Source organism: Rhinoderma darwinii, chromosome 6 (assembly GCF_050947455.1).
Source record: "Rhinoderma darwinii isolate aRhiDar2 chromosome 6, aRhiDar2.hap1, whole genome shotgun sequence".
Lineage (NCBI taxonomy): Eukaryota > Metazoa > Chordata > Amphibia > Anura > Rhinodermatidae > Rhinoderma > Rhinoderma darwinii.
The window spans coordinates 26,771,560-26,798,936 of NC_134692.1; the positions used below are offsets into that span (position 1 = coordinate 26,771,560).

At 40.2% G+C, this 27,377-nt stretch overlaps 2 protein-coding genes across 3 annotated transcripts in view; both read right to left on the bottom strand.

Moving 5' to 3' along the window:
* Window positions 1-1,583: 1,583 nt before the first annotated feature.
* Window positions 1,584-7,846, bottom strand: GCG (glucagon). Its single transcript, XM_075831101.1, has 5 exons — window positions 7,755-7,846; window positions 5,863-6,024; window positions 5,151-5,155; window positions 2,788-2,920; window positions 1,584-1,728 (listed from the first exon to the last, which is right to left on the bottom strand). Exons 1-5 carry the CDS (start codon window positions 7,844-7,846, stop codon window positions 1,584-1,586), a joined length of 537 nt encoding a protein of 178 aa, XP_075687216.1.
* Window positions 7,847-20,859: 13,013 nt separating this feature from the next.
* The window catches only part of LOC142656217 (prolyl endopeptidase FAP-like), an 87,143-nt gene continuing 80,625 nt past the window's right edge, over window positions 20,860-27,377 (bottom strand). For both annotated transcript variants that reach the window (XM_075831102.1, XM_075831103.1), the window contains 3 exons: window positions 25,910-25,982; window positions 25,555-25,628; window positions 20,860-21,159 (listed from right to left, as the gene is read on the bottom strand). In XM_075831102.1, the coding sequence (XP_075687217.1) occupies window positions 21,064-21,159; window positions 25,555-25,628; window positions 25,910-25,982 (243 nt within the window). In that variant the 3' untranslated portion in view covers window positions 20,860-21,063. The remainder of the gene's footprint in view (window positions 21,160-25,554; window positions 25,629-25,909; window positions 25,983-27,377) is intronic.

The window sequence follows — 27,377 nt, forward strand, 5'->3', positions numbered from 1 at the left end:
TGTTGTCTTTATAAGTTCTACTTCCCCCACTTCATTTGTAACATACACTGCGATGGGAGGAGCAGGTATACAAATCTCACCGGTAGTGAGGGCGGCGGAGGTCACATTGTGTATCACCTGACTGCTGCGTCCATAGCATCCCCTGCTTGATCATATGCAGAGATATACAAGTGCCTCACAAGTATTAGCTTGTATAAGTCTACGTATACACAAATTATATAATGCTATGGACGCAATTGTCACGTGATAGATCATGTGACCAGCGCCTTCATCACTACCCTAATATTTATTTACATGCTTACCCATCCCGCAGTGGGACGCAGAACTTATAAAGACAACTTTATAAGTGTCATAACTTTTAATGTTAATCATATGTCACGTATGTTAAAAACGTAGCCAACCCCTTTGATTTAAAAACTCCTGACTGCATAATGGATATGCTATTAATGCAATATTAAAATAATATGCAGTATGCAGAAAACTAGTGGTGACAGCCTGCCTATGCAAGGGATGTGGAGCTCTGTATCAGAAAACTAGGGCTCTGACTACTATAAGGATATATTAAGTAATTAGTCAGCACCGAATGTTGCACACATGATGTTATAAGGTGGACATTCCCTTTAATGCATAGCCCAAGACTGACAGTAAACATGGCTAAAGGGTGATGATGAAGCTGGGTCACTTAAGTTTCTTCTGTATTGTGTATGACAAGAGAAGAGCTGCGGAAGAAGATATTAAAAAAATTCTCTAATAGCATAAATAATGCAATCAGATGATTCCTAAGAACAGAGGTCATGTATAGTACTGCCCAGTCATTCTGGTAATGTCATTGGCTGTTGTTATGTTCTTGGGATCTGGCTTTGCACTATGATGGGTTTAAAGTTCATATAGATTGCATAGCGGTTATCACTTACAGTAGTACTACGAGTAATAGCTGAATAGTCTATATCTGCAAAATAACAAAAATATGACACATTGTTTCTTGTAAATCAGATATTGTAACAGGGGTGTAGCTATTGGGGTATCAAAGGGAGCAGTTGTACTTTGGTCCCAAAGGCCCCTCTGCCTCAAGAAGACACTTGTAGTATAAGTAGCACTGGTGGAGAACATTGATGCAATTTCATATATTCCATTCAGGCTCCTCTAGGTTTGGGGATGTATAGAAGTAAATTTGAGCACCAAACAGCTCAGTTATTAATGGACCTCCCAATTTTGCAGGTTCCTAAAGGTCCAGCACAACTTAATAGGTCAGACAGAAATTGTGAGATGAAAGGGTTTTCCCACAGAATATATAACAAATGTTTGATTTGGGCATCCCACCTCTGGGACCCTCACCTATTGTGAGAATGGAAGTCATCTGATCCCAGTTCTACAAGCCAAGGTGGCCTGTGGGGCAGCATACCGATACTAAATGGAGTGGTGGCTGCACATATGTTCATCTCTTTCCATTGAAGTTACGCATATAGCCAACCTAACACGAATTTTATAAATCTGAAAACTGGAGGACGAGTTCATGTACGTTAAAACAGTGCTTTTGTGCATAGCAGCCAATCAAGTTGTAGCTGAATAGTTGTCTACATGGCTTACCTTTCCTTCACTGGTGTGTTAATGATCCAATCCAAAAATTCCTGGGCAGCCTTAATATCTAAAGCCTTGTTGAAATCACTGGTAAAACTACCATCAGCGTGTCTTCTATCCATGTCATCCGCAGCAGAAACTTCTGCAAAACTTAATACAGAAAAAAACCAAAATGTTGTTATGTTTTTAAAAAAATAATACATAAAATAATAAAATCAACAATACTAAAAATAATAATGATCATACTGAAACTGAACTAAAATACAAGTTTCTTAGGGTGAATTTTGCATTGTCATTTTAATGGCTAACTAACTTGAGAATGACACTTTTTGAAATATGGGATTCAAAATATCTATTGAAAATGACTATTCAAAAGTCTCATTGGATGGATGTCATATCTTGCTATACTTTTACTATATCTGGGAGATAAGCAGCAATGAATGGAGTTTTTCATTACATATGTCGGCCTGCATATATTTGTGTAAAGTCTGTTGAACTTTTTGGTTTTCTAATGCCACTTGTGTGAGGCTTATTTTTATAGCGTAAGCCAAAGAAAAAATATTAGAATAATATTATAAATAAATATTGTAAATAAATATTTTGAAAAAATATAAAATTCTTACTTTCTTTTTGGTCTTCCTTTAATCAACCAATCAACAAATTCTTTGGCTGCTTTTTCTTCCAAAAAGCTGGTCATATCACTAGTGAAAGTTCCCTCTGCGTGCCTTGAGAGTCTCCTAGACAATGAAAAAGGCCTTAAAATTGGAAAATGATTGGTAAATTTCAAACTAGTATTTTTCTCAAAAATGTAGATATTCTTTTTTACTTCGTTTTGTTGTGACTTATCATTATATGCTTGTCCCAAAAACACTAGAAACAATTGTAAAAGGAAAAGTTTTTTTTTGCCTAACTATCCAAATTGTATATACTGTACCCCAATTTTCTGTATATAGGTCAGCCCTGTCTTCTCTCAAACTATTCTAAAATGGCATAAGTTCTTATACATTTGTGAAATCTTTGTAATCTAGCAATTAACTAATTAATGTAATAATTTATGTAAGGAAACTTGTATTTTAGAAATCAGACAATTCAGATAAAGACAAACATTACATCTGGTAATAAACTACTTGTATGATCTATTATTCGTTGACTGAAAGTACATATGGAAGTATGAAAATTGTAGTCAGGGACGCAGATTATCATTCTTACTGTTTCTTTGGTTTTCCTTTTATCAACCAATCAATAAATTCTTTGGCTGCCTTTTCTTCCAAGAATTGGGTTACATCATTGGTATATGTTCCTTCCGCATGTCTTTCAAACTGAGCATTACGTCTTGACATTCCTCTATTGAAACAAATTGAAGAATTAAAATTTTACTTCTAATGAGGATCAACAAAAAATTAAATACAAAAATGAGTTATTTCTCATAAAACATGTAATATTAAGAACTTGGCTCCAGATCAAGTGCGTTTATACCAGAGAGGCAGACCATGTGGCTGCTATGGGGTCCTAGGTCAGGTTGGCTACATTTATTATTTTAATGGGTGGTTAAAAGCTTTGTAGGGTCTCCTTCTCCGCAGGTCTACAACGTTAGTAAAGAAAGGTGTGGGAAATTTAACCCTAGGATAATGGAAAGGAGAGGAGCAAACAGGTACCAAGTCCTCCCATCTCAGGTGGTTACGGTTAAGGTTAGACCTAATTCTAACCCTTGGTTTGGGGCCCCTCACCTCTATGTACACCCCTGTTCTAGATCATAAGAATATTGAGATTTTTCACATTTTATAGACAGTTCCTTAGAGCAGCACCTGTAAAACTGTGAGACCGGCCTTACTGGGGAGGCAGTTTTGTCAGAAGAGATCATAAGCTGCACAGTCCTTTCACTGGCTACAACAAGCTTTGGTTTAGCAACATAACTTATTTTTGTGTCTAATTATATGTCTTACTGAGTATAAGATATCAATTTCAATATTAAATAAGGTAATTACTAGGACCAATGGTGAGACCCCAGGATGAAAAGATTAATAAGCCTTACAAAGTGATCTGCTTAAACCGAAGATTACATATTTACCCAGTCAGGCGAAAGATATCGAATACATATTTAGGTTGTTGAGAGGCGAAGATGGCAGCAAACTGTTGGGGGGATTGATGGAACCATTGTCTATAACAGTGATTTCCAAACTGATTACTCTAGGGGAAGTCCTGAATGGTTCCACAGTCTCTACTCCCATCCCTACCTCAAAGAAGCTATGTTTAGGGGCAAGTAAAACATTCTATAATTCTATTTACCTGCCTGATGCCAAGTATCCATGTTCAGGCTGAAACTGGTATACCATCCATACTATAAAAGTGACAGCTCTTGCAGTTGGCTGTCTTCCGGGAAGCTACTAACCAGGTTCTAAGAAATCTCAGGGTTCCATTGAACCCTTCATGGAAACACTGGTCTATAAACTGGAGCTGAGTGTATTTTAGACAGAATATAGTTAAGGTTGCTTTTGTAAATTGTCTTTATGTCCTTTTATTGACATACCTATTTAATACAGTCCTTCCAGTGGATGGGGCTTAGCTGCAATACCAGACACGGCCCATGCACAAGAGTGTCGCTGTTTTTGCAAAAAAGACTCCTCAGACAGTTCATTTAATAATATGTAATATTGTGTGTGCTAAAACATCACTGGATATGGTTGACCTCGTTAAAGCGGACAAAATTGCTGCCTTTTCTGTATCTTGCTGGCAGGTGCATTGCAACGAATGATAATGACATGCTTCATGCAAGGAGGATATCAAAACTTTTATGAACTTTACACTTCTCTTAAAAATTAACTTTCTTCTTTTTGATTCCAGATGCTGTTAACCAGTTATATGAGCCAGTAATTACACTGATTAAGGTTTGACTTGTACTGATAGTTAACCAAGAGTTTAGAGGGTTGAGAAGTGAAATGTTGGCTTCTTTAAGGAAAGAAATGCAATTCATGCACCCATTCTTTAAAGGTTGACATTAATATTACATTATCACACTGGATAATCCACAGCTGAATTTTGGATGTCTGTCCTCTCCCTATTTGACTGTAGACATGGCTTGCTTTACTACACAATATCATGGATTTTCACATTACATACGGACAATGTAGCTTACTTATGGATACTTTATATGTGTCGTAACTATTAAACTGTAAAGCCTCATGCCCACTTCTTTTTTCAGGGTGCTATGCGTTTTTTTTACTTATAGCACCCTGACACATTCATTTCAATGGGGCCATTCCGTCAAAAATAGGACAGGTCCTACTCCTGTCCATTTTTGATGGAACAGTCTCGGCCTTTTCATTGATTTGGTTCATGAAACAGCGGACTGCACACGGAAGCCATCGGGGTGCGGTCCGTGTTTCACGTACGACGGCCAACGGGTGTGTACATGAGGTATTGAAGTTTGCAAAAAACTTAAATATAGATTTGCATTTCTTGTCTACACTGATTCAGTTACCTTGGAAATAAAATATAATATATTGTATTTTCAGCATTACAACATAGTATTGATATGTATCAGTATATAGAAGCAATCTTCATGACCTTTTGACCATTTCTTCTCAAATACCTCAATAAATAGTCTTATTAAATGATTCTGGTGTTCAATACATTCAACATTGGTCGATTGAGTTGGACATCTATGATTTTAAAATAGAACTCTTAAAGGTAAAAGTCTAAATTTGTATGAATATTATGGCCTAGATTTTTGAATATCTATATAGAAATGCTAAATCTCTAGGATAATCCATTGGTTAATATGTTGGAGGCACATATATAAGGCACCCTCATATATATACATCTGTAAGTGTGTTCTTATAGTAGGGGGCAGCACTAATGAACTTGAGACCATAAGAGCAGTTGTGTGGCTCCAAGTGTTTCAAAAAGGAAAAAAATGCAATTCCATCATTGAGACCACATCAAGATTACTAAAGGTGATAGACCATAAGACCCAAAGCTTCTTAGTTCCCAGATCAAATGCTGTCAGAACCCATTGAGAAACCATCAAATAACATCTTGTATCTCTCCAGTGTATCAACACATTTTACACATACCACATAAAGTAGTCTTTTTTAAAGAACAAATAATCAAACAAGAAAACACAAGTGGGGTTTCTGGACATTGATGGTAAGGTTGAGTGGACAAACAGAACTGACGTAGAGTGGTAAAAACAAACAAAGTTTACTCAAGGATAAGGACTTAGAGGGACCTATATTTGGATTATCTGAAACAAAAGGTACACTCTGTTGACTCCAGATTTCTTACCCGCTCCTTTTTGAGTTCATTAACCACTGGACAAAGTCTTGAGCACGCCTGGAGTCTAGGTACTTGCTGTAATCACTAGTAAATGTGCCTTGTGAGTGACGTTTAACTTCATTGTGGTGATCTGAATCATCTAGTGCTTCAGTCCTTGCAGCTTTGACTGATCTGCGTATACAATTTTTTAATTTGTGATATAAGTATCTATCAGAAACCTGAGGGGATATTGCGCTGAGTACTATACCTCTATTTAACACCCTGGCGGTATATCACGTACAAAATCAAAAATATAGAAGAAGGGTCAGGTTATTTGGTGTAATCCCTTGAAATGATCTGGATTGCCTGTATTTTTGAGAAACCTCACTTTCAAAAACATAAAGTCATTTGTAGATGTTTTTAGATACTATTAACCATGAATATATTCTATTACACATTTAATTTCATTCAAACGGCTAGTTTACACATGTCCGGAGGTCTGCCTCATTTCCACAAGTTGGATTGAAGGTGTTAGCACAACTGATCCAATTGTTTTTAATGGGCTCAGTTTTGCCCTAGTTAACCAAAAATGTGTCCTTCATTAATGCAGATGGACTTTAAAGTGGTCAGCCCTGTCTGAAGGAACATTGCATGTTACGTTCCTTCAGACTGGACCATAAGGCCAATGACATTCCGGATGGGAAGAATAGGCACCATATTCTGTGTTTCTGCAATATCTGTAATAACACCTTTATGAGCCAATGAGTACTTTTTTTTCTTAATAAATGAGACTAAAATCAATTTTAGATGATTTTACACTTACAGAAAACAGCTGACATACTTTAAAGATTTTTCAACTAATGCTGACATAATGTAATAATCAATATTCCCATCCTCACACAATACATCACAATTCTCAGAAATGCTGTGTCTGTAGGAGCTACGGACATGTGGGTTATATGATTTCTTCTGTTCAGAACATTTACTAGGACAAACATGCCACATGTTTTTTCTATTTACAACCTTAAACAGATTATGTGACCTACAAAACTTTTTCTACCTAACCCATAAATTGTCTGATGAGATAAAACTACAATCCCACTTTTACAGTTCCCTCTGTTTTTTTTACAGCACAACTGATCCCTTTGACTTTATTGGGATCAGTTGTGCCCTTTCTTTTTTTTTTTTTTTACCAGAAAAGTGTTAGTCATTAAAAAAGTATTCCCATCTAATAATGTTACGGCATATCACTAGGATACAGTATTTCATAACATTATGATGTGTGTGAGAGGGAGGGGGTCGGACCTCTAAGGCTCATTCTGATCATGGGTACCAGGGTCCCTTTGGCTTGATCTTTGCACAGTGACGCTCCCAGAAGTTGTATCCCCACTGATCATTAAGTGATGGCATATCCTACTTATATGCTATCACTTAGTATTGTAGGAAAACCCATTTAATGTGGAAGGTCTTTTAAAGCCACTAGTCCTACTTGAAGGAACATTACATGCTGTGTTCCATCAGGTGCGACCTGCCAGATAGAAAGCTAAGGCATATCAATGTAAAAGTAATGTAGTTATAATAAAAGAAGCCTTAATATGCTTAATAAAGCTAAATAAATCTTAAAGCTTCTTAATAATATTATAGTGTAATGGAAACAATGTAGACGGAAAGAGGATTTTCAAGGAGAGAGTGGAAACTGTCGGAAGTTAGGAACACTTCACCATCAAGGACTATACATAGTTAAACTAAGATTTTCTTCAACAATTTGGTTACATGGAAGAAAATATATAATTCCAATAAGTTTTTTAACATATTGAATAAGTAGGTAAATATTTTATTAATATGTATGCTATGTACTTTCACATATAAAATATTGTACATATAGCTAAGAATATATTTTCTAGTAAACTCTAAGTACATACTTGGATGTGTCTTCTGTTTCCTGGACTGGATTTTGGAAACTTCCTTGTAGTAGCATGAAAAGAAGCCCCAACATACAGTAAATGCTTTTCATGATTTTCTGGAAAAGATGTAAAATAAAATGTGTTATTAATCCAATAATTCTTTTGACCTGAAAATGAGAAATATTATTTCATATCTTAAAATGCCTGTGTAATTAAAATTATTTTAAAAATTGTTATACATTATAATTGTGTATTCTTGGAGCTACAAATCTAAAAAATGAATGCAGTATTCTAAACTTGGATATGCTCTTTGGATGTACAATGTATTCTGAAATGTCTGTAACAGATAGCATATACTGAGGTTATAGGCTTGATTTAAACAAATTTTGAAATGTATTCTGTTCTGTATTCTGTATTTTTTTGTCTAAATCATAATAATTTTTTTATTAATCAAATAAAAAATAAAAAATATTAGAAAATAATTAAAAAACATAAAAGGAAAAAAAGCTGAAAGTAAGCTTTTAAAAACAGTAGTAATAAGGTAAAAAAAAAAAGAAAAATCCAAAATAAAATTGTATAACTACGTAAATCATAAAATTAACTAAAATTAAAAAAGATTTCATGCTGTAAATCCTTAACAATATATATATTACAATTATATTATTAATTATTTTAAAAAGTTTGGTTAAAATAAAAAAAATTACAGAATCAGTTGAAGTCATAAGTAGTGCAGTGCAATATGTATATAAAATAAGAATAAAAAATAGAATATAAAATAATAATAATATAAATTAATAATATAATAGTAATACAAATAATACATTTCAATGGATCTTTTGTATCAACGTGGTCCACATTTTATTGTAGAGGCAAGTACTTACCGTGAAGTGTACGTCTGAAAATGTACAAAATGATGCTCTCACTAAAGCAACTTTCCGATCTTTTCTGATGATGATTCCAACTGCTTATGCCACAAAGCGTTTTATACTCTTTTCAGCTTCATTGAACATTGTGAGGATGCATTATGTGCATTAATTCTGACACAGATGATCATGTGATTGCCGATGCTTTAAATGTTTCACATATGACTGACTTCTTTTTGTTTAATTTACACATTAGAGACGGCTGGCAAATCATTGTGAAACAATTGCACATGTACAAGTGCTTCCTTTTCAGGTGTGCAAGTGCAGGTATAATGCAATGTCCGATGAGAGATTATATGAACTCCTCTTGATTCAGCTATCTTGTGTATGATACTGATCTTTGTTAATAGTACAGATGAAAACGCACTTTATACATTTGAATATAGTGAGAATTTAAGAAATCAGCAAGTTGTCTGTACAATTATTCCATTTTGTTTTATTAGCGTGTGATTTTAAAAAAAAAACACAATTAGAAAAATTGTGCATTCAAATTATGGATATTTTCATTTTAATATCTTACCTCCAGGGCCGGCCCTAGTATTGATGGTGCCCTGTGCGAAATGATTTTTCGCGCCCCACCCTGTGATTAAAAAAAATTGCCCTGTAAATAAATTATAATGTCCCTTTAGTGTCCACATACAGTATAATAATAATATTTAATAATATATTACAACCCCCTTCAAGGACACAGTATTTTGTCCTCTAATTGTGCCCACAGTATTATGCCATCTGTAGTACCCCTACACAGTATAATGTCCGCTTAGTGGCCCCCACACAGTATAGTGCCCCCCTGTAGATTTTGCCATATAGCCTCCCTGTAGACAGTGCCATAATCCCCCACCTCCTTTTTGTTGATCGTGCCATACAGCCCCCCCACCTCCCCCTTGTAGACAGTGCCCCCAAACAAAAACACAAATTGTACTCACCTAGGCCTCGTTCCGATGACGAACTGAGCTTCTCCACGACGGGATCCTGCAGTCTAGTAAAGAGTTTCCCAACCTTTTCAGACTCGAGGCAGCACTGGAAAAATATTTGCTCAGGGCCCCCCTACCAAAAATTGTTCAGAGAAAGACAGAAAATGGCTAAGAACAAGCACTACACTTGTAGGGTATGTTCACACACGTTTATTGTAAGGCAAAAAAAGTCTGCCTCAAAATTCCTTCAGCAACTGACAGCGTTGTGTGACCTTTTTTTTGTGTTATTTCTTAAGCGAATGCAAAAGACGCAGGAAAAAAAGCTCCAAACGAGTGCCGCAGGTATTTTCTGCCTCCTATTAATTTCAATTGGAGGTCAGAGGCGGAAACCACTTGAAGACCATCAGCCCCCCACTCAGAGTAAAATGGCCATCAACCCACCACTCACAGATTCCCCCTGTAGGTAGCGCCACACAGCCCCTTGTAGGTAGCGCCACACAGCCTCTTGTGGGTAGCGCCACACAGCCCCCTTGTGGGTAGCACCACACAGCCCCTTGTAGATAGCACCACACAGCCCCTTGTAGATAGCACCACACAGCCCCCTTGTAGGTAGCGCCAGACAGCCCGCTTGTAGGTAGCGCCAGACAGCCCCTTTGTAGGTATCGCCACACAGCCCCCTTGTAGATAGCGTCACACAGCCCCCTTGTAGATAGCGCCACACAGCCCCCTGTAAAGAGCGCCACACAGCCCCCTGTAGAGTGCGCCACACAGCCCCCTGTAGGGAGTGCCACACAGCCCCCTGCTATGGAGTGCCGCACAGCCCCCTGGTAGGGAGTGCCGCACAGACCCCTGGTAGGCAGTGCCGCAAAGACCCCTGGTAGGGAGTGCCACACAGCCCACATCCCCCTGGTTGGTAGTGCCCCACTGCCCCCTGGTTGGTAGTGCCCCACAGCCCCCTGGTAGGTAGTACCCCACAGCCCCCTGGTTGGTAGTGCCACACAGCCCACAGCCCCCTGGTTGGTAGTGCCACACAGCCCCCTGGTTGGTAGTGCCACACAGCCCCCTGGTTGGTAGTGCCACACAGCCCCCTGGTAGATAGGACCACACTGCCCACAGCCCCCTGGTTGGTAGTGCCACACAGCCCCCTGGTTGGTAGTGCCCCAAAGCCCCCTGATTGGTAGTGCCACACAGCCCACAGCCCCCTGGTTGGTAGTGCCACACAGCCCACAGCCCCCTGGTTGGTAGGGCCACACAGCCCACATCCCCCTGGTTGGTAGTGCCACACAGCCCACAACCCCCTGGTTGATAGTGCCACACAGCCCACAGCCACCTGGTTGGTAGTGCCACACAGCCCGCAGCCCCCTGGTTGGTAGTGCCACACAGCCCACAGCCCCCTGGTTGGTAGTGCCACACAGCCCCCTGGTTGGTAGTGCGACACAGCCCACAGCCCCCTGGTTGGTAGTGCCACACAGCCCCCTGGTTGGTAGTGCCACACAGCCCCCTGGTTGGTAGTGCCACACAGCCCCCTGGTAGGTAGGGCCACACTGCCCACATCCCCTTGGTTGGTAGTGCCACACAGCCCCCTGGTTTGTAGTGCCCCACAGCCCCCTGATTGGTAGTGCCACACAGCCCCCTGGTTGGTAGTGCCACACAGCCCACAGCCCCCTGGTTGGTGGTGCCACACAGCCCACAGCCCCCTGGTTGGTAGTGCCACACAGCCCACAGCCCCCTGGTTGGTAGTGCCACACAGCCCACAACCCCCTGGTTGATAGTGCCACACAGCCCACAGCCACCTGGTTGGTAGTGCCCCACAGCCCACAGCCCCCTGGTTGGTAGTGCCACACAGCCCACAGCCCCCTGGTTGGTAGTGCCACACAGCCCACAGCCCCCTTGTAGTGTAAGGACTAAGAAATGACCCTGATAGCTGGCGGGCAATAGACATTCAAAAAAGGACAACTGTGCAGGAGCACACAAAATACCCAGCTTTCCCAGCTATCAAATAAAATGTGTGGAAATAAACTAAGATATAACTTTTATTTAGTCTAGCTAAAGGATTAATCCTTTTAGCTAGATTCAATAAAAGTTATATCTTAGTTTATTTCCACACATTTATTTGATAGCTGGGAAAGCTGGGTATTTTGTGTGCTCCTGCACAGTTGTCCTTTTTTGAATGTCTATTGCCCGCCAGCTATCAGGGTCATTTCTTAGTTTTTTGTAGGTAGTGCCACACAGCCCCCTTGTAGATAGAACCCCCCAACCCCTTCCAGTATAGATAGAGCCACTGTAGCTCCCTGAAGGAGCGGAATCCCCATGTGGCCGGGGGTTCCGCTCCTGGAGCACTGCTTGATGTCTCTGTCCATATATGGACAGTGACATCAGGGGAAACTCCTGAAGTGGAATCCCCGTCATAGCCATCGATTCCACTCCAGGAGAAGCTCCTGTCGTCTGTGTCCATGACGTCATTGGCTTCTCCTGGAGTGGAATCCCCGGTCATAGCGTCTGCAACGCTGTGACCAGGGATTTAGCTTCAGGAGTTTCCCCTGATGTCACTGTCCATATATCCTCCATATATCCTCCATATACCCAACTACATCATCATAGAGGGACAAAAAGTCCCACGCAGACGCACTGCGATGCAGAGCTAGAACCACGCCATAGTATACACTGGCAAACTTGGCAGTAGTCTAATCAGAATACGCTGGCAGCTATAATTAAAAAAAGCCCAGCATTATCCTCTCCTATATATATATATATATATATATATATATATATATATATATATATACACTAATTAAGACTAATAAAGCTTAATATCTATATGAAATGCATAACTTTATGCTGGGCTTTTTTAATTATAGCTGCCAGCGTATTCTGATTAGACTACTGGCAAGTTTGCCAGTGTATACTATGGCGTGGTTCTAGCTCTGCATCGCAGTGCGTCTGCGTGGGACTTTTTGTCCCTCTATGATGATGTAGTCGGGTCAGTGGCTGTGCCTGAACACGTCATCATAACATCCAGAGACGCATGTGATAGTATTAGCCAATAGACGGTGAATATAGGGGCATGCGCATTACGGCGACGATGGCGCCGAAAAAATGTGATCTTTAGCTTTTGACAACTCGTAGACAGATTATCCTTGTTTATCCAGATTGGTGAGTGCCAGCTTCTTTGTATTGTACTGTGATTGCTGATGAATATGTAATTAATATGTTTCACTACTATATACACTTATATTTCACTTGTCGGAAGTGTGACTTTTTACATTTATATGTCAGTAAATTGACTCATACACTGCTGTAATGTATGTTCTGTTACACTGCTATTAAATATCGTATTTTTGTATACATTATATTCAAAGCTGAATACATATATACAGTACCAGAACAAAGCTCAGTACATAAATACAGCACAATAACAAAACTCATTATATATACACAGTATCAGAACCAAGCTCAGTACATATATACAACACCAGCACAAATAAAGCTCAATTTAGTGCAACCCCTGCCGTATAGGTTTGCACTAAATTGTATACAGCTCCCAGCAAGGCCCAGAATAGTAAGGATATGCTGGGAAATGCTGTTTTACAAAAAAAATAAAAAAATAATACTACCCATCATCTTGCTGCAGATCATACAGTGACTACAGTACAGATTAGAGGCAGAATAAGCATTTACATTAAGTGACTCATAGGTGACATCAGATTCTAGTAGTTCTTTTTCTCTTTTCTTCTCAATCTGGTCCTGACCTCTATGACGACTTCTCCCGGCCACAGCCCATTTCTGTAGTTTGCCGCTAAGATGTCTTCAGCTTCTCACTTTTCAAACATTTCTGCACCTATAAATGAAGATTCTCATCAAGTTCTCATGGTGCCAGACACTGTGCCCCTAAATATAATAGCGCCATACACTGCACCGCTAATTAAAATAGCACCATACACAGTGTCCCACACACACACTGTACCCCCTGTAGATAGTGACCCCCATAGAGCCCTTGTAGATAATGCCCCACATACAGCCCCTGTAGATAGTGCCCTACATATAGCCACCCCTGTCGATAGTACCCACATATAGCTCCCCCTGTATATAGTAATATACATATAGACCCCTGTAGATAGTGCCCCACATGTAGCCCCCTCCTGTAGATAGTGCCCCACATATAGTCCACCCTGTAGATAGTGCCCCACATATAGACCCCCTTTATATAGTGTCCCACATATAGCTCCCCCTGTATATAGTGCCCCACGTATAGCTGGCTCTGTAGATAGTGCTCCACATATAGCCCACCCCTGTAGATTGTGCTCCACATACAGCCCCCCCTGTATATAGTGTCCAACATATAGCCTACCTGTCACTTTTGAGTTCAAAGACCCACTGGACTGTACTGCCTTGGCGGTATGGCAGCTGGCCAACAGGGCGCAGATAACAGTCTATAGTTCGTATAGGGTACCTGTGGCAGTTGGGACAGTAGCAAGGCAGGCTCAGCTGGGACTAGGCAGCAGGCAGCCGTCAGGCGTGGTGTAGCAGGACAGTCGTGGTATGCAGCACAGCACAACTACAGCTCAGCACGGACCTTGATCAGGATAGCACGGGATACATGATACAGGTACGGGAAACACTGGGAACTGGAAGACACTAGGAGAGCATTTGCATAGACAAACTTTGGGTAAGACAACGACGCTCAGGCATGGGAGGAAGGGGCTGGGCCATTCTTAAAGCCCAGGGTGCTCTGGGAGCAATCAGCTCAGTCTCCCACCTGCATGCGCTTTGGCTTCTCAAGTCTGGACTGAGCTCACGAGCGCACCCTGGTGGTCACTGTGGAACAGGACGGCCGTATGTGCAGACATCTCTGGAGAGAAGGGCATCGACTGAATGGAAGTAGTTCATGGTCAGCAACCACGGACGTTAAACTACCCCTGTAGATAGTGCCTCACATATAGCTCCCCCTATAAATAGTGCTCCACATATAGCCCACCCCTGTATATAGTGTTCAACATATAGCCCACCCCTGTAGATGATACCCTACATATATCTCCCGCTATAAATAGTGCTCCACATATAGCCCACCCCTGTATATAGTGCCTCGCATATTGCTCCCTCTATGGTGCTCTACATCTAGCCCATCCCTGTATATAGCCCCCCATAGATAGAGCCGACCCCTGAAGATAGAGCCCCCCCTGTATATAATGCCACTCACATTTTATTAGAATTAAAAAACCCAAAAACTTTGCATACTCACTTTAATCCCATTCCCGCGCTGTTCGGTGGCAATGCAGACCTGCTCTCTTCTGAGCAGGTCTGCTGGGGTTGAACGATGCAAGCGGCGCAATAATGTCATCACGCCACTTGCGGCGTTGAAAGGCACTGATTGCCCTGCCAATCAGTACCTTTCAACACCGCCAGCTGCTCAAAGAAGTAATCATGCCGTTGGCATCGTTGAAAGGCGCTGAATGGTCGGGCACGGAACGTTCCCAGCCATTCATCGCTTATGCTTGTAATTGTATCTGCGTCCTATAGACGCAGGTATAAATATAGTGCAGGAGGGGGTAGCGGTGGCTGGTTTCAGTGTCACCACCGCCCCCTCAGAGAGGCAGCAGGCCGCCGTCATGGATGGTGCTGCCCTGGCGCCCCCCCACCTTCCATCTTAGTTGTGTCTGGGGACATGCCCCGCCTGCCCCACCCCCTAGCTACGCCCCTTGCTTACTGCATACAGTTAAGCAATTTATCAACTAGCATCATGGTCCTACATTAGAATCCCATCAGGGACCATGACAAAAACCACATAAGGTCATAGTCACTGGTAGTGAAAGGAGAAAGTCTGGACCCATGGGGCCCAAGCTGCTGCCTAAAATAATTTTTTTATACACTGGTCCTTTTAATCTCCTCTTTATTCCAGTAGTAGAAAAGTATAAACGTGTGCGATTACAATGAATAACGTTAATCGTTCGTACAATGTTAATCTGTACTTTAACTCAATAAGCTAAATATACTCTTTTAATTCACTATTTGTTTCATTAGAAGACTCCAAGAACATTGTAGCAATTACTAATATCTCTATATGTGAGCTCTGAGCCTGGAACCTCATATGTTTCCATTTACAAACTATAATTTGGATACACGCTTTTACACTAATTGATGAGTAGAAATGTTTACAGCTCCTCCGACGATATTCATTTAATACAATGCTTTATTTATAAGTGGCCTAGCACAGCAACTGTTCTTGTCAATGGCTTCCTTTTGTAGCTATGGACACACACACACATATTCATATATACTGTATGTATGTATGTATGTATATATATACATATATATATATATATATATATATATATATATATATATATACACATATACACACATATATACATACATATATATATACATACATATATACATATATATATATATATATATATATATATATATATATATATATATATATATGTATATACATACACACACACAGAATATTCTGAATGCAGGTAGAGGTGTATATTGAAGCTTCTGGGCCAAATCTTATATGACAAGGATGCCTTTGGGGCATCTGAGACACCAGCACTCAAGTGTGACTGTGACCTTTGCACCCCCTATAGTTACAACTATTTTGCAACCACCAAAAAGTACAAAGGATGTTCAGGATTTGGCTAGAGATGCATTAAAAGGTTGTCTTTGGCTTTGTGCGATCTTTTATCCTGTGACCTATTGAGAAGATGTATGGACACCCCATTAGTTAAAAGTTAGGTCACATCCCATGTGACTGATAGCATTGGAGAGCCTCCGAATTCCATTGTAAACAATAGATGCCAATTGATTTCAATGAGCACCTTGTTTTATTGCAATGTCACCGTAGGCGTGGAAAATTAGCATTCACAGTGCAGTTCTCCGCAGTGAAATGTCTCCCAGCACCAAGCAAAAACACCCCTAATAGGAACCTGGAATATGTAGAGGGGTTGCACAAACTGACAGCTTCCTCCCAGCTGATATGCTAACATCTAGTGATCTCAACTGAATATTTTACGCCATTGTACTGCACACATGGTATGAGCAATATGCAAGGCGTTCAGCAGTGACTTAGCAATGCAGAATGCAGTTCGTAATTATAACTAGGTCCATTTGCCTGAAGATCCCAAAGCATTCCTCCTTCCCCCTTTAAAATGTGCGTGTAGAAATACCAGTCCCCACTTATTACCTTCATATAGCTCAATGTACGGTTAACATGTTTGTCTGGTGCGAATGCATCTGCTGGGACAACAGGGCCATGCTGTATCGTTACAAAACGAAAGGAGGTCTGGGGTCCCAAATCTTGCTATGTACATTACAACCAAGCGGCTCAGTTGACCCATCTAACGCTCTATCATGCACTAAGCGAACCACCATTTTGCCACTTATTGGAGTGTCACCCTCTCACTAAATATACAGTATGATGGCTCCCCCCCAGCAGAACATTGGAGCATTGTTAACCCCATTATGTCTCACTCTCGAAGCATTTGGGACTATGTTAAATATTCAGCCTCGCTCATGTCCCCCTTCCTACCCGTGGCTCCTCTCTGTGGTACCGCACTATGTTCACCAAGCAATAGGTGTCACATGTGTTGTGTTCTCGAACCCCCTTAGGTCTCACAAGGGTTCATCATTTACACTCAACTAATGGGGTCAAATCTTTTCCTGCCTTACAGGAGAGGTTTAACCCTTTGGTGACGCATAACGGAACAGTACGTCACGGCCGCAAAGAGGAATTATAGAGAGGGCTCACGGGCTAAGCCTGCGCCATACTCAATGGATGTCGGCTATATGATACAGTCGACCACTGCCACGCCTAGGATCGGATAAAACTCTGATTCCAGCTGTTTAACCACCTAGATGCCGCGGTCGATAGCGTCCTTGTCATCTAAGCTGTTAGAAAGAGCGGGGGCAGCCTATTGAAGGTTCCCAGGTCTGCCATCTTGTGCTCCTATTAAGGGCTTAATAGGTGCCTGTAAAAAGTACAATACGCTCCAATACATAGGTATTTTATTATACCAAAAAATTGATAAAAAAACAAAACAAAAAGATAATTGGTATCTCCGTGTCCGTAAAAGTCTTAACTATTATAATCTAATGTTATTTAAACTGCACAATCAATGGCGTAAAAAAATATCAGAATTGCTGTTTTTGGGACACCTTACCTCCAAAATAAAATGGAATAAAAACTGATTAAAAAGTGACGTATACACCAAAATAGTACCAATAAAAACTACCACTCGCCCCGGCAAAAAAACTTTGCCTGACAGCTATTCCTACCAAATCCACCATACACATGCACGCTCGGCTCAGCCAAGTGTTCATGTGTTTTCAATACGGAGAAGTGAGAGCCAATGTCAAACTCCTCTGGCAGAAGCTTATCTTTTAAAATTTAACATGCCCGACACTTCAATTCCCCGACATATGCCGTCAGGTGGGGGTGGGGTGCCGCCATACACATTGGAGGGTTGGGGGTGGGTCCTGCCAAAATCGGTGGGTTCGGCCGACATACTTGTGATGTGTGTGGCCAGCTTTATAATGCATATAGATCCTATATAGGCTGCAGTCATCACATGTTGTGGTTAGTGACATCATTAGGGTGAGTGGTGGTACTATTGGACTGGGATATCTTGGAACCACCATTGCACACACAGGACACACTGTATCAACATAAGGTCAACTAGTTTGCTTGTGAATCTAACCATATGAAAGAGTCACAATTATCAGGTCCAAAATGCAGTTGTCATGAGGCCCATTATTTTGTCAGAGCCTAGATCTACCAGAGAATCCTCTGAAAGGCCAGTCCGAACCTGAGCGGTAGGCTCTGGTAGAGTTTTGACTGGGGCCCTGGGGCTTCAAGCTATGCATCTGCCAATATGTATATTTGTAAAACAGGAGAAAATACTTTTAAACTTTTTTAGAAAGTAGTATTGAACCTTATTTTACTATCCATTACATGATTCACAAACTTCTTTACTCATTTATTTTTCAGCTCCTCTGTCCAGTTTAGATGCCTTTCAATAGAATGCAGCACACATTGCTACTTCATCTGTTCTACATGGATAAAGTACACACTTGTTATTGGGTCATATTAATGTCTCCAGCATATAACCTAAGGAATTGTTACTTTGATTAATATAAGCATTGACAGGACTCAAGGTGTATGTTGTGAGCTTGTCTCAAATGAACTGAAATGAGATGCATCTGATGACGCACAGTACTACTGGTACAGCTAAACAGCTAGGGAGTGTTTTGTGCTATAATTCATGCCACTGGCACTATGAGTAATTGGTAATACAAGTAAACATAATGAACCATGTATGATTTACTTTATCGCAATATATAGTACAACTTGAGCTCTTGTGTGGTAATGTTTTCAAAGTACAATTGATTCCATACAGACAATATATACTAACCACTATGTTCACACCGATTTACGTACTTTACCTTCTTTTATCAGCGATGATAATCACTCACTTTTTTATGGAAATAATTGGTTGTCACAGACCAAGTCCCAATATTAGCATCAATGAACCAGTATAACCTTTTGTCATATATTATTAATAGTAATTAAGGAAGTTGTCACCTCAGAACCACTTCTTCTCATTGAGCAGGTCCCTGATGACTTCCTGATTATGAGAGGTCCTGCTACTGGGACTATTTTGCAATAAACGTTATTGCCATTGGAACTACTCAGTAAGTGTTCATTTTTCCCTACCATGACATGGCCCGTAGTCTATTATAATAAATGGACACGTGGTCCTCCAGAACTATGCTCTACCTAAGAAAGGGGGGTCCTGGACATGGAAAGAGATTGTGCAAAAGGAACAACTCCTTTAAAGAATAACTCCTCTGCCTAATTTTTTTTAATGTCCAGTTTTCAAGGTTCTTTGAAAAAAGTTAAAAGTTACATTATAACATGGATTATTTCGTCATAAACCATTGTTTTTGGTTTTAGGTGAAAATAGCCTACAACACCTGGACAGTTAAAGTCATGGAATCTATTACTATTATGTATCTTGGTCCAAGAAAGTGTGGAAATGGGAGAGGTATGAGGGATATACAGAAGGATGTGGAGAAAATGCATAGTCACCTGTAGACCAAACAGGTCATAGAAGATTCCCAATGTAATGTATTTTGCTCATGCCATTCCAACTCTTTTCTCACATAATATATGCTGGCATCTAAATTAGAGGTCCACATGATTGTATGAATTCAGAAAACAGTACATGGGATCACTGCGGTCTTCCCTGATGTAGGCACTTTATGAACAACTACTTCTTCTACTGATAACTGTACTAACGCATATGAAAAAGATATCTCAAACCACCAATAAAGGTAATATGGACAAAATTAAGGAGGCGTCCCCTGCTTAGGACCCCCTCTATGAGCCAGAGTGGAGAGACACTAAGTATCAGTGGCTCCTGCTTTGGCAGACCCAGCCAATACATGGACGGCCACTGATTTGGATGGCCACCATGTAATACTACAAATGTATGGCTGGCTGATTTGAGAGGGTATACTGTGATGAGACCACAGCAACCAGCAGATGCCAGGCTCTAGTAAGCTACTGTAGTAGTGTATATAGCAAAATGGAGGTTATAACCAGTTGATGTTGAATATGCATTGAGAACTCATTGCACCAGGGGCATAGAAAGTGGGGGGCTACCAGGGTACTTGCTCCGGAGTGCAGCATGTAGAGGGAGCACAGCATGGGCCCCCACCACATTTAAAAAATAAAAAAAAATTGGACATTATCTATTGGATTAATCCAATAGATAACGACCTGCATACTTACTGTCCTGACGCCGCCGCACTGGGTCATGACTCTTGATGGCATCAGTAGTCAATGCAGCGGTGCCCGAGTTGAAAAAGAGCAATGTTGGAAACTTTCATACTCTCAACATACTTCATTTGCCCCAATGAGGAGTCACTTTCTACAGATGGTCTACAGTTATCTGAAGTGCCAATTATTGGGCTAAAAAAAAAAATGCAATAATCAGTTTAGAATAATAATAATAATAATAATAATAATAATAATAATAATAATAATAATAATTCCTGTATGAAGGCTCCCAATTGTGGACAGAGTGCTCCCAGAAGCCAAGAGTGGATAAAATGGCAGTAGTTCAGATTTTTAAGAGACAGCTCTTCCTAAGTAATAGGAGGACAAGTTTCAGCATTGCTAGGGAAGCAAACCTGTCCTGGTGATGGGTTCTCATTTTTAAAGACATAAACTCTTCACCTGTAAAAAAAACAACATCAACCACCTTGAAAGTCTATTGTTTTATTTAGCAGAAATAGTAGTTTTTTACTATATACAGTATTTTAATAACTGAGGTTTATGGTGTAAGACAATTGGAAAAGGAAAACAGTTATATGACACAGGGGCAGAGACGTTCTGCAGATTTCTTCATACAGTAAATTAACATTTGTCAAAATTAATTTCAATTCAAAAATAAAATATACTGGGTCAGGTCAGGTATATAGTTACAGAGAAAAACATTTCTTAAGAAAGTGAGTCATATGGTTGTATAGATGTTTTCTTCCAGATCCAGCAATTGAATGATCCTTGTCTGTGTACCACTGGAAATATAAAGTAAAAAAGATTATAATAAAAAAAATATACAGATGTAGCTAAGTTTATCTTGACTCTGATAACTTGCTGCAGCGGGATATCACACAACAAAAGTCATTGAAAAAGTCAAGTTAAACTTTCTTGCCACAACAATTTAATGCGTTAAGGGTCAAGATAAAGATGGCTACATCTGTATTACATACACTTTATACATATAAAAACCATAGATGCTAACAAAGTAAACCTACGCTACTGGCCATATGTAGTTTATCTAGATCTTTGATGGACTTGAAGAACCTCAGTTTTGGTTTGAGAGAAACCAACTACCTTCTTGCTGTGCACCCGGCCCCGCACCGATGCACCACTCCGGCTGCCCCGAGCTCCGGATGTTTTGAAGGGTATGCAATAGTTGGAGCCAGAAGCAGATGACTTTGACCACTGCATAGCGGCCGTTCGGCGGAACTGCAGCTCTGCTCCTATTGACTCCACTATTATTTGACCGGAGCCATCTGCTTCCAGCAATATCGTCCAGTATCCGGAGGCAGCCGGAGTAGCGGATCGGTGGGGGGTCTGGGTGTCAGACACGCACCGATCATATACTGATGACCTATCCGGTGGATAGGTTATCATGTGTCAGAACGTGCAAAACCCCTTTAAATACATTGTGTTAAGAAAGTTCAACTTGACTTTTTCAATGGCTTTTGTTGTGTGATATGACGCTGCAGCAAGTTACCAGAGTTAAAATAAACTTGGCTACATCTGTACATATGTATGCTGATTGTATCCCAAGGTTTGGCAACGTTCCCAGGGGCCAGAGAAAATTACCAATGTCCCTGATATACAGAAAGCCTACAATATGACATCAATGTGTGGAACTGATTTAGCAAGCATGTGGTTTACTACATAATATCATAATTACAATAGTGATCAGAAGTGTATCATGTAACTTTTGCCTGCAAGGTATTGGGCATATGGGTTATATTTGAGTAAATGTTTTGTGGCTGCCTCAACATGTTTGATGTTAGAATGATTGCTTGGACCACTTCATTTAAAATGTCCTATGTGTAGACAATGATGTCATCTATGTACATATGTCTGATAAAAGATGAATTTTGCATTTTGTAGGGGCCCAGGAGCTGCGAACCACACTGTTTACCTGAGCAAATGTGTCCTGGCTCTCACGTTGGTTCACTTTAAGGTTCCGTAACCCTTAATAAAATTTGGAGTTTTGAGGCTTGTTTATCTACGGCATTTGTAGAGATCACTGCTCCCTACCTCCTATAATGTAACTCTCTGCCAAGTCAAAAATCATAAAATCTGGTATATGATTCCTGATAGTTAAAGAGGACCTGTCACCTCTCCGGACATATCTATTTTTCTATTTTTAGTAAATACTTGCATTCCCCATGAAATAAAAATTCTGGAACATACTTTCTTCTGTGTTGGGCCATTCCTCTGTTATTCCCGCTAGAAATGTATGAATTATATATATATAGAACAAACAGCGCAAAATGAAGAGGCACAGTAGCAGGAACGACCTCACGGTTGGTGCAAGCTCCAGAGGAACGACCTTTTTCCTCACAGTCATATACAAACATGGGAAAGGAAGCAGGAATCCAAATCAAAATTAGATTTTTATTCACCCAAGATCACTACAACGTTTCACCCTCTCTACGAGGGCTACTTGAAAAAGCCCTCATAAGAGAGGGTGAAACGTTGTGGTGCTCTTGGGTGAATAAATCTCTCATTTTGATTTGGAGTCCTGCTTCCTTTCCCATGTTTGTTTGTGTGTATGTATATATATATATATATATATATATATATATATATAGCAGGACTGAAACGTTGCACCTTTTTGTGATGTAGACTGAATAAATTATACTCTTTTATTGCTTATTGGAGTGCTGAAAGATCTCTTTTCGAAAATTGTATTTAGTCCAAAGGATCGGGACTACTTGCTGGGCACCAAGGCATATTTTCCCTGGGGTGAGTGCTGCTGCTTTTCTTTTTTTTGCATACAGTGAAGGAAATAAGTATTTGATCCCTTGCTGATTTTGTAAGTTTGCCCACTGTCAAAGACATGAACAGTCTAAAAATGTTAGGCTAGGTTAATTTTACCAGTGAGAGATAGATTATATAAAAAAAAAAAAACAGAAAATCACATAGTCAAAGTTATATATATTTATCTGCATCGTGCACAGAGAAATAAGTATTTGATCCCCTACCAACCATTAAGAGTTCAGCCTCCTCCAGACCAGTTACACGCTCCAAATCAACTTGGTGCCTGCATTAAAGACAGCTGTCTTACATGGTCACCTGTATAAAAGAGTCATGTCCACAGACTCAATTAATCAGTCTGACTCTAACCTCTACAACATGGGCAAGACCAAAGAGCTTTCTAAGGATGTCAGGGACAAGATCATAGACCTGCACAAGGCTGGAATGGGCTGCAAAACCATAAGTAAGACGCTGGGTGAGAAGGAGACAACTGTTGGTGCAATAGTAAGAAAATGGAAGACATACAAAATGACTGTCAATCGACATCGATCTGGGGCTCCATGCAAAATCTCACCTCGTGGGGTATCCTTGATCCTGAGGAAGGTGAGAGCTCAGCCGAAAACTACATGGGGGAACTTGTTAATGATCTCAAGGCAGCTGGGACCACAGTCACCAAGAAAACCATTGGTAACACATTACGCCGTAATGGATTAAAATCCTGCAGTGCCCGCAAGGTCCCCCTGCTCAAGAAGGCACATGTACAGGCCCGTCTGAAGTTTGCAAATGAACATCTGGATGATTTTGAGAGTGATTGGGAGATGGTGCTGTGGTCAGATGAGACTAAAATTGAGCTCTTTGGCATTCACTCAACTCGCCGTGTTTGGAGGAAGAGAAATGCTGCCTATGACCCAAAGAACACCGTCCCCACTGTCAAGCATGGAGGTGGAAACATTATGTTTTGGGGGTGTTTCTCTGCTAAGGGCACAGGACTACTTCACCGCATCAATGGGAGAATGGATGGAGCCATGTACCGTCAAATCCTGAGTGACAACCTCCTTCCCTCCACCAGGACATTAAAAATGGCTCGTGGCTGGGTCTTCCAGCACGACAATGACCCGAAACATACAACCAAGGCAACAAAGGAGTGGCTCAAAAAGAAGCACATTAAGGTCATGGAGTGGCCTAGCCAGTCTCCAGACCTTAATCCCATCGAAAAACTTATGGAGGGAGCTGAAGATCCGAGTTGCCAAGCAACAGCCTCGAAATCTTAATGATTTACAGATGATCTGCAAAGAGGAGTGGGACAAAATTCCATCTAACATGTGTGCAAACCTCATCATCAACTACAAAAAACGTCTGACTGCTGAGCTTGCCAACAAGGGTTTTGCCACCAAGTATTAAGTCTTGTTTGCCAAAGGGATCAAATACTTATTTCTCTGTGCACAATGCAAATAAATATATATAATTTTGACAATGTGATTTTCTGTTTTTGTTTTTTTATATAATCTATCTCTCACTGGTAAAATTAACCTAGCCTAAAAATTCTAGACTGTTAATGTCTTTGCCAGTGGGAAAACTTACAAAATCAGAAAGGGATCAAATACTTATTTCCTTCACTGTATATGTATACATATACATATATATATATATATATATATATATATATATATATATATATATATATATATATATAAAAAAAATTCACAACTGGGTGTTACCATTACCTTAGTCAAAATGGGCATATGCCTTTTCAGTCTGAGACTGTGAGCACTCATTGGACATTGTCAATCTGCGTAGGGACACATCCCAACAAGGTCACACACAGAAATTATATATTCCTACATTTTTAGGAGGAAAAACAGAGGAACGGCACAAAGTGGAAAAAATGCTTAAGAATTATTTCATGGGGAATTTAAGTATTTACTAAAACAAACCTGTCTAGATCCTGTGCAGCATAAGCAAGATTTAAAAAAAAAATAAAATTACGAACTGGGGATGGGGTTTACATAGATGTAAGGGGGCACCATTGCAAAGATGGGTCTTCTTCTGGAACTGGTTAATACCAAAACACTTTTTTTACCTATCACCTTTACAGGATCCTTGCTTATGGAGAGGGCATCACTGAAGAGGTGCTCACCACCCATTAAAATTAAGGATGAAACAAATTTAGCTAGATCCATAGGGACCCTATAGTACTGCATTGGCTGCCTCTAAGGTACAGTATGTATGCGTTTGAATTAAGGATGGAATTCGGATGAAGGGATACAACTATTTGGACAATAAATTGCACTAGGTGGCTCATACTTGATATGTTGCCCCATTTAGACATAAGATACAATAATACCATTTAACTAGAATGCAATAACTGATAGTGTTATAAAATCTTATTAAATATAGGAATTTACCATGGCTTCAAAATCCACTTGGGCATCAACCAAAGCTTTGGAAATCTGAGCGGCTTGTTGGAAATGTACATTATCTATTAGGAAACACACAATCAAAGAAGCCTGTTGAGCATATCTGAAGAATGGATAAATATTTGACAGCTTAGCCATGATGCATTAGGATGAAATGACGGTCTTAACTGCCTATTGATATACATGATAGCAACATTTCAGCTTGAGCATGGGTAGAGCATAAACACTTTATGTACTACTGTCTATCAGAAACTAAGTAGTGTGCTTATTGCTAATCAAACAAACTTATTCTCAGATTCTGCCTTGTTGTTTACCCTGTAGATTGGTCTTTGATAGCACCTACCATCTGCTGTTCCATGAATGAGTAAATAATCTGCCTTCCTGAAATTCTCTGCCCTGGACATCACAGTTGAATTCTGAAAAGGAAGGAGAAGTAATTCATTAGACGTGATTTCTGATGCACAACTAATATAAAAAGGCTTGTGTTTGGTGATGGTATTAACTCGTATGCAAGTCTATGAAATTACCTTTCTGTCTACACTTTAATTTGTTTTTGGAAACTCTAGATTAGAATATTCCAATTTTTCCACTGATTTAGCCAAATCATCGACTTTGAGCAGTTGTTTTGCATGTGGCAAGATTCCAAATGGAATGAAATTCTGACCAGATAAAACCGGATAAGAAACAATTACATAGATACTTAAATTCGGATGTTAATTTTTTCTTCGAAATACATCCCCTTCGTTATTTTTCTTTAGAACATATAATCCCGGTGCATAGCAGTGGTATGACTGACATCTATTTTACCACCTCTATTGCCACTGTAAAAACTTTGCTTCACTAACATTCAAAAATTTTAAGTGTTTTGGACCTTTTCGAAGACCCCTTGTTTAAGTTGCCCATGGCTAAAAGTAAAAGATGGGCACATAGTCATTCTCATTGGCACCAACAGTGAGGTGCCATCCATAATGAAACCCCTGTTTCAGCCAATGACTGGCTGTCATGGTCACACGTTGAATATGACATGTCATCACTGCAGCCAAGTTAACAAAAAATATAGTACTGTCAGCACGGAAGTGACAGGGGATTTAAAAGGTATTTGTCTATTGTTTATTTTTGCCCATTTCCACCTTATACAGGGTTTTCTGGAAGGTTGGAAAAGTCAAATTTCGTAGCTTTGCCCCGGATAGTGCCAGTCCTCCCACCTTTGGATCAGTTTCACAATCCTGATGGTCACGGGCAGGGCTGGCCCTCAAATAGATGGCACCCTGTGCAAAATGTTATTTTGGCACCCTACCCCAATCATAAAAAAAAATGTTCCATAAAAAAGTATAATGCCACTCACAGTATAATGCCCTTTTTAGTGCTCCCACAGAGTATAATGCCACTTTAGTGCCCCCCACTAGATGCACCCACACAGTATATTGCCAACACAGTATAATGCCTTCAGTGCCCCCCCACACACACAGTGTAATGCCCATTTAGTGCCCCTATACAGTATAATGCCCCATAGCTGCCCCATACAGTATAATAACAATATTTAATAATATAATATATTATAACGCATTTATAGACACAGCATTTTGTCCTCTAAGTGAGCCCACACAGTATAATGCCTCCTAAGTGCCACACACAGTTGATTGCCCCCTGTAGTGCCCCTACACAGTATAATGTCCCCTTAGTGGCCCCACACAGTATAATAGCCCCTTAGTGGGCCCCACACAGTATAATGTCCCCTAAGTGCCCCCACATAATATAATGCCTCCTATAGGCACAGTGTAATGGCCCTTTGGTGCCCACACAAAGTATAA

Coding starts and splice junctions, on each gene's coding strand:
- GCG (XM_075831101.1), bottom strand. CDS start 7,846: ATGAAAAGCATTTACTGTATGTTGGGGCTTCTTTTCATGCTACTACAA. Junction 6,025..7,754: donor GAAACAGAAGACACATCCAA/GTATGTACTTAG, acceptor TTGTATACGCAG/ATCAGTCAAAGCTGCAAGGA. Junction 1,729..2,787: donor AAAGGAAAACCAAAGAAACA/GTAAGAATGATA, acceptor TTCTGTATTAAG/TTTTGCAGAAGTTTCTGCTG.